Below are 8,570 nucleotides of genomic sequence, written 5' to 3' on the forward strand. Positions count from 1 at the left end.
ACCCGATGGGTCCGTCAGTCCTGGATAACATGGAAATCAGTATGGTCCATGTGTTACCCGCTGATTTTCAATCAAGCACAGCTCAGCCGAATTTCCTCGATGGTGATGTAGTCGCCGAGGAAGCCGGCCATGTTGATTTTGTATTTGTTGCTGAAGTTGAGTCAACAACAAAAGATGATAGTCTGTAGGCAGCTTTGGCCGAATTGTTTCCTCGTTCATCATCGGCCAAACTTCACCATTTAAAGCCATTGTATGTGACGGCCCACATCGAGGGATATCCAATTTCTAAAGTTTTTGTCGACTGTGAAGCTACCGTCAATATCATGCCTATGAACATCATGAAGGCCTTACGTCGCTCTAATGACGAACTTATTCCGTCAGGGATCACAATGAGTAGTTTCGTCGGTGACAAATCCCAAACCAAAGGTGTACTTCCGTTAACAGTGAATATTACCGGTCGTACTCACATGACCGCCTTTTTCGTGGTTGATTCCAAAACCGAGTATAATGCACTGCTCGGTCGAGATTGGATTCACCAAACCAGCTGTATTCCTTCCTCATTGTATCAAGTGCTCGTTTTTTGGGACGGCAAATCGGTCACTGTTCACCCAGCCGATAGCCAACCCTTCGAAACTAACATGATCTAAGCACGGTATTATGATGACCACGTCGGCTACATTACTTTGCAAGGCTTCAATGATGAAGGACGGTCGACTCGGATTTCTGTTCAGAAAGCTATCGAGGTTGGCGCCGAGACTGTCCACCAGGATTCGGCGAGACTCGGATTAGCCAACTTCCTCCCCAAAGCTGATGTTTGACACCGATTGGGAAAAACGTAAGGCCGCAGTTTCATCTACTATGGAACGACTGCTGGCCCATTGGTATACTATATCTAAACAACCAAATTCGGGCGTTAACCTCGTCGAGTTCCTTGCCGAATGAGATAATGGTCCTGTCTTATCTCTTGACAAAATTCAAGCCGCCCCGGTCGAGCTCGAAGATCATCAACCCCAAGTTAAAGACCCCCTGGAAGAGATTAACGTTGGGACGGCCGATGACCCACGACCTTTGTTTATTAGTGCTTTACTTCCCCAACAAATGAAAGACGAACTTCGTGCCTTTCTTACGGAGTTCAAAGATTGTTTTGCTTGGAGCTACCATGAAATGCCCGGCTTAGATCGTACTCTTGTCGAGCATGAATTACGTATTAAGCCCAGATGTAAACCTTTCCGTCAGCCACCTCGTCGATTCTCGACCGAAGTACAACTCGGCATCAAGGATGAACTGGTTCGACTTTTGAAAGCCGGGTTCATTCGGACAGCTCGATATGTGGAATGGTTGGCGAATATTGTTCCTGTCTTAAAGAAAAATGGTGCACTGCGCATCTGCATCGATTTCAGAAATCTGAATCTGGCAACTCCCAAAGATGAGTATACAATGCCGATTTCAGATCTGTTAATCGATGCCGCGGTGAATCATGCGATCTTATCCTTTATGGATGGACATGCCGGGTACAACCAAATTTTCATTGCCGAAGCCGATGTGCACAAAACTGCTTTCCGCTGCCCGGGGGCACTCGGCACTTACGAATGGGTTGTTATGCCATTCGGCCTCAAAAATGTCGGTGCCACATACCAACGGGCAAGGAACACCATATTTCATGATTTAATTGGAACCATCGTCGAAGTCTATATCGACGATGTTGTAATTAAATCCAAACAACGGCGGACTCATCTGGATGATCTCCGACAGGCTTTCCTTCGTATGCGCCAACACAACCTCAAAATGAATCCTGCCAAATGTGCATTTGGTGTGTCGGCCGGTAATTTTCTCGGTTTCCTGGTACATCACCGTGGGATTGAAGTGGACGAAAATGAAGCACGTGCAATCATCAATGCTCAACCCCTAACGATGAAGAAACAATTGCAGTCCTTACTCGGCAAGATAAATTTTCTCCGCCGATTTATAGCTAACTCGGCAGGGAAAATGAAAGCGTTTTCGACGCTTTTAAAACTTAAGGACTCAGATGAGTTTGAGTGGACCGACGAGCATCAGGCCGCGTTTACACAAATCAAGGTCTCCCTCGTGACACCACCTGTCCTTGTTCCACCCCAGCGCGGTAAACCTCTCAAACTTTATATTTCGACGGTTGAAAAGTCCATTGGCTGCCTCCTCGCCCAAGACAACGATGCCGGGCGGGAGCAGGCTATTTTTTACCTCAGTCGAAGTCTTAATCCACCAGAGATCAATTATTCCGCAGTTGAGAAGCTCTGTCTCGCCGTGTTCTTTGCTGTCTCCAAGCTTCGGCATTACATGCTTCCGTCGGTCACACAAGTCATCGCCCAGACCGACGTCATCCGATACATGCTTACCCGACCAATTGTAAAAGGCCGAATTGGGAAATGGACAATGGCGTTGTCCGAGTTTAGCCTGCAATATGTGCCCCAGAAAGCTGTCAAAGGCCAGGCATTGGCAGATTTCCTCGCTCAACACCCTTCCCCCTACGGTTTTGGGGACATGGACGTCGAAATTTGCTTGGTTGGAACACGCGATAACTACTGGATGATGTATTTTGACGGTTCAAGCACTTCATCCTCGGCCGGCGTTGGTATTGTCCTTCAATCCCCTAACCACGATCGTTGGTATTTTTCGCTCAAGTTGGATTTCGACTGCACCAATAATCAGGCCGACTATGAAGCTCTTATCATCGGCCTGGGCATCCTCCATGACTTGCAGGCCACCCACGCCCTCGTCCTCGATGACTCTAAACTCGTGATTAACCAACTTAATGGGTCTTTTCGCTGCATGAGTTATACCCTAGCACCCTACCACATGGTTGCCAGCTATTTGGCCGAATCCTTCGACGGTATTACGTTTGAGCATATTTCCCGGATCCATAATATCGATGCGGACGAGTTGGCTCAAATTGCCTCTGGTGCACAATTCCTGGGGGGCAAGCTAGGACGGGAGATACCGGTGTTACGACAGCTATACCCGGCCTTAGTTAACCAGCAAATCCTCCGGCGTGACGAAGTAATACGCACCAAAGTCATGTCTCTACCTTCGTTGCTAGACCGACAAGACACTATAGAGGTTTGTGCCATCGAGGCAATACCAGATGATTGGAGAAAACCCATTATGCAGTACCTTGACAATCCCAATGGAAAACATAGTCGCTGGACACGAGTTCACGCCACGAACTATGTCACGTACCAAAACGAGTTATACCGAAAAGGCGAGGATGGATTGCTACTGCTATGCCTCGACCCCCAAGAGGGTGCTCAGGCGATTACAGAAGTCCATGAAGGGGTATGCGGAGCTCATCAATCCGGACGGAAAATGCGATGGCTACTTCGACGACACGGCTATTTCTGGCCAAGAATACTAAAGGATTGTATCGAGTTTGCACGAGGATACGTATAGTGCCAAATCCACGGGCCTATACAAAGGGTCCCGGCCGAATCGTTGCATTCGGTCATTAAACCATGGCCGTTTAGAGGATGGGTCATGGACGTGATCGGCAAAATCACGCCATCTTCTGGAGCTGCCAAGCACGCATGGATAACAGTAGCGACGGATTACTTTACTAAGTGGGTCGAAGCGAAATCATATGCCGAGCTAACGTCTAAAGAAGTTTGTGACTTTGTGGAGGAGCACATTGTGACCAGATTCAGCGTGCCGGAAACAATTATAACCGACAATGGCACGATCTTTACAGCCGAAAGGTTTAGAGAGTATACGGCAGGTTTGAAAATTCAGCTTGAACAGTCTACACCGTATTACCCACAAGCAAATGGGCAGGCCGAGGCGAGTAATAAAGTGTTGATCGGCATTCTCGAGAAGGTAATAAAGGAAAGGCCCGGTATGTGGCATTTAAAGTTGAATGAGGTTTTATGGGCATATCGAACATCACCCCGATCGGCGACTGGGACAACCCCGTATGCACTAACTTACGGACACGACGCAATGTTACCAGTCGAGTTAAGCATAAATTCATTACGGTTGATTGAGCAAAGTTGTTTAGTTAGCGCCGAATATAATCAGTCCATGAGACAGGAGTTGGAAGAGTTGGAAGAAGCGCCACTTGATGCTTACAACCTGTTGGTGGCACATAAACAGATTGCCGAACGAGCCTATAATAAAAAAGTACGGCAGAAAACATTTGGCGAGGGTGAATTAGTTTGGCAAACGGTGTTGCCCGTAGGACTAAAAGATCCTAGGTTCGGCAAGTGATCGCCGAATTGGGAAGGGCCGTTTGTTGTGCATAAAGTATACGGCAAGGGGGCATATCATCTTAAAGACCGAACCGGTTTAGTTCACAAATTACCAATTAACGGGAAGTTTTTTAAGCAATACTATCCGGTCACTTGGGAAATGCGAGAGTAAAACATTCATTTCAAGTGATAGAATACAAAGTGAGCTGATCGATTGGTGTACATAAACGTCGAAATAACGTCAAGGCGAAGAAGGTAGAAGGGTGCCGAGCAGGGCCTTCAGCTCTAACCACCGCACCTCGCCCATGATGACCTCGGCCTGCCGGTTCCTCTTATCCAGCTTCAACTGCTCGACCCGTTTTGTGTTCGCCGCATACTCGGTTAGGTAATCTTTGCCGCCCGACTCGAAGTCCTTAGCAAGCTCAGAGGTAATGGCCGACCTACGTTTCACCAATTCGGCCATTTGACGGTCGAGCTCGGCCAATGTTTCTCCTTTTGCCTTTAAAGCATCGATCTTTGGACGGAGAGTGTCTTGGACGGCCGTCGTAGCTTGCAGGTCTTGTTCGGCCTTTAGAGCGTTCTGGAATATACTAAAGGCCTCCCGAACCTGCTCCAAGGCAGACGATGCCCGAACGATAGCCTCGCCGCTCAGGTGACCATCGGCTCCGAGGTCGTTCAGACATGCGCCGAGCAAGTCAAGACAGTTGCGCTCGAGTACTTGCGACGCCGAAAGAGACAGAAATTCTTGCAACCGAGTTCGAGCGGTTGAATCGGCAGCTTCAGTCGCGGCGGCCGAAGGACCAGCCTCTTCAGTTGTGCTGGAGAGGAGGGCTCTGAATTCGACTTCCCATGAGGCCTGCACACAAAATACAGTTGAGCTCAAAGAAATCCTAAAAAAAGATAGCATGAAGGTTTCGTTTCTTTTAACCTGACGAGAGGATACTTCGGCCATGTCTTCAGGATCGTTGCTCGAACCTAAAGAGCTTAATGGCCGAGCCCAGTGTCTTAGGTTGCTTCTCAATTCACGCAGCCGATGGAGGTTATCTACATTCGATGGCCATCGAGGCGGCCAAGAAATATAGATAACACCCTTCAGCGCATAGAATTTTCGATGAAAATAGTGTGCAGGCACCTGACATTTAGTAGTTTCCTAGTTTAGAGTTTTTACGGCAGAGAACTAACCAAGAAAAGGCGGAATGAGGTACTTACAAAGGCCGAAGTAACCTCCTGCGGGGGAATGTTGATATCCAGGTCCTGCGGATGAACGGGCGTCTCCGCCGACGCTTCTGGCTCCCCGACAGGTCGTTTACCGTGATCGGCCGTAGACGGGCCAACTCGGACAGCAGCTTCAGGCACGGACTGGAGGTCCTGGTCTTGCAGGTGAACGGGTGCGTCCGCCGCCGCTGCTGGCTCTCCGGCAGGTGATTTACCATGGTCGACCGTCGTAAGGCCGACTTGGACAGCCGCCTCGGACACGGAAGGAGGTTGACGATGGGAACGAGGGCGACTCGCCAGAGGCACTTGGTCACTCCCCTCACTCTCCTCCAGAACGACGGCCGCAGGTTTTGCAGAAGTCTTCTCGACCGAGGGGACTACATTTTCTAAGACATGTGCATCCTCGACCAAGGGAACAACAACTGGTTTCCCAACCTTAGAAGCAGGCCGTGCGTAGACCGCTTCCTCGGCCGGAATTGGCCGATCCTCGACCAAGGCTTGGGCAACGGGGAGAGAAGGGGACACGCTGGGAGTCGTCGCCCCCGTGGTTTGACTGGAGATGACGTGAATATCCCATTCTCCTTTCCTTGTCAGCTTCTTGACCCGTTTGGCGGGCTGAGGGGGTTCGACGGTTGGCTCGGCTTCTCGACGAGGCCGTTTACTCGGCAAAGCCTGCGCGGCAACCTCTGCCATTTTTGAGACGGCCAATTTTTTCTTGGCCACAGTTACGGCGGCCGCCTCTACCTTTTTCAACGATCGACCACCTGATAACGTAAAAGCAAATCAGCAAAACCGATCAATAGCTCAAAATTGAAAGGAAAAAGGGGAAAATAAACAGGTACCCTGGGCTTGAGAGACAGAAGTTTTCTTAGGACGATCACCGAAAAGTTGGTCCAAGACGGTTTCGACCGAAACATCAAAGAACTCCTAGGTATACTTTTCCCACCACTCGCCAAAGGTATCGGTGCTAAGTGTTTCCGGGATGGCCGATCGAAGGTGGAAACTTTGGCATTGCTCTTGAAACTCCCTCTTGGCGATATTGCATTCCTTCTCCGAGGAACCAGTCTCGCGTCCACGGCTTATGACGGTTCGCGATGAGAGAAGAGGGATCGGGCAGCCTTGGAGGTAGCCAAGCTGTCGAGCCAGGAAGTTAGGATGGTATACCTCCCAGCCCGCTCGTTTCCCATCACAGCCAAGAGGAAGGTCACGAGTAAGCACGAATGACCCCCAGGACTAACGAAGGTCGGCGTCTTCGTCCGCGCCCCACATTGACGTAGGTAGCTTGATCGAGGAGGGATATTCTCAACGACGGCATATCAAGAACTCGTCGTTGGAAAGGTCATCAAGGGCGAAAAAGTATCTGAATACCTCTTCGGCTTGATGAGGGGGTGTTAGTCGGGAGGCCAGCTGAGGCCCAAGCGCTTCCGTTGGCGAGAAATCGACGATTGCCGGCCGAATGGAGGCGAAGTAAACTTGCACCCAGAGTTGAAAGACCCAGAGGGGACCATTTTGGTATGGGTCGATCTTGTGAAGGGTCGTCTCAACCAGGCAGCGGAAGAGATGGGCAAGAATGTTAGGACTAAGTGACAGGACGTGACCACTAGCCAGGGCCTCAGCTACCGGCATGTTCTCGACCAAGCATTTGTTCAATTTGGTACAACAAATGTACTTGTTGTACCAATAGAAGAGGAAAGCTTCATGTTCCCATTCTCGCAAAGCCTCTTCTCCTCGGCCGGCAAAATGGAGATATAGGGTGTTGTAGTTGAAGAAGTTCTTGTGGAGTTTCTGAACGTCTTCTTTCTAGGGGATTTGACCCTCACGGCTCAACGTCTCAAAAGCCCGTCGGTCGAAAAGCGTCTTCAGGTCAAGATTCAACGGGTACCCGAAGAGGGCAGCATCGATGGGGATTCCAGTTGCTGAAGTTCCCAAAATGGCGGTGACATCAAGAATGGTGGGGCCGACGGGACCAAGAGGGAGAACCATGGTGTTGGTGGCCAAGAACCAGAAGCATAGGGCGGCTAGGAGAAGCTCCTTGTCGAGAATGACATCCATAGACGAGAGGATGATGGCGTCGTAGATACCGAGGGCCTTCCATTGCTCGCCGAAAAGCTTTTCCATTCGAACAACCCAGGCTGCCCAGGTTGTAGTGGTCGAAGGCCAGGAGCCTTGAGGTTTCGCCGCATCCCATCTCGACCATTCAAACCCTTAGAGCAAGGGTGATAGGCAATGCTCCTGGAGAAGTCCAGTAATGGCTGACGGTACTGCCGCTTTAAAAAAAGGACCTAAGATTTGGTGAGAAGTACTCATGTCACTTTCAAACCGTATGGTTTTGATCGAGCTTCGATCAAGAATCTTTTGACACTGATCACATTCCCTGGAAAGTTTGGAGATGAATGAGGCCATTGTGGGAAGGATAAAAAGTAGGATGTGAAAGGGGTTTTTCTGGGTTGGAGACTTGAAGATGAAGACTCGGGGAAAAGGAATGTGCTAGAGCAATGGCAGAAACTCAGAAAATTTGAACGCGTAAAGGTACAAATGAGAGGATTTCGGTATTTATAGGACGATGAAGGGAAGGGCAATCGTTCGAAATTCGAAATAAAGGGTAGAATCGACCAAGGAATTCGCTAATCATTATGAACATTCAGAAAATCCAGTTAAAAAGACCGAGGGTTTCTTATTTTGGGGGACGCACGATTGCGTGTGACGGCGAGATTTATGGTGAAAGACGGTTTGGCGTCTGCACGATGCTGGATGGTTCGTAGATCGAGGCAGCGTGGTGGTGTTCAGCAACAAGACCATGATGATATGACGGTTCAGGGGGCTGCACGCTCCAAATGTCACTATGGATTAACCCTATAAAAGAAGGCCACGTAGAATGGTGGTTAGCAGAATCGAGATCGTGGGATCGTGTTCAATAAATACACCTCGGAAGGAGAGCATTTGAGTTTTGAAGTTTCAACTTCGCTTCTTCAAGGCCAAGGCTCAACCAGAGGGTTCAGGCCGAAGGCCTCAGAAGCGAGGGGGCAATGTTTAGGCCCAAAATAATAGTTTGGGCCGAGTAGAGAATCATTCTCGGCCCGGAAGGCCTTGCGGCATGGATCGTTCAGTACGTGGGCCTCCAAACCTAGGTCGGCTAGGTCA

At 49.5% G+C, this 8,570-nt stretch overlaps 1 protein-coding gene across 1 annotated transcript; it reads left to right on the forward strand.

Moving 5' to 3' along the window:
* The first annotated feature begins 1,785 nt into the window (after window positions 1-1,785).
* On the forward strand, window positions 1,786-3,423 carry LOC139190439 (uncharacterized). The gene has a single exon (XM_070810738.1). It carries the CDS (start codon window positions 1,786-1,788, stop codon window positions 3,421-3,423), a length of 1,638 nt encoding a protein of 545 aa, XP_070666839.1.
* Window positions 3,424-8,570: the final 5,147 nt, after the last annotated feature.

Source organism: Malus domestica, chromosome 13 (genome assembly GCF_042453785.1).
Source record: "Malus domestica chromosome 13, GDT2T_hap1".
In the NCBI taxonomy this organism is placed as follows: domain Eukaryota; kingdom Viridiplantae; phylum Streptophyta; class Magnoliopsida; order Rosales; family Rosaceae; genus Malus; species Malus domestica.

Excerpts from the sequence above, each read along its gene's own strand:
- LOC139190439 (XM_070810738.1), top strand. The coding sequence starts at position 1,786 with ATGAATCCTGCCAAATGTGCATTTGGTGTGTCGGCCGGTAATTTTCTC.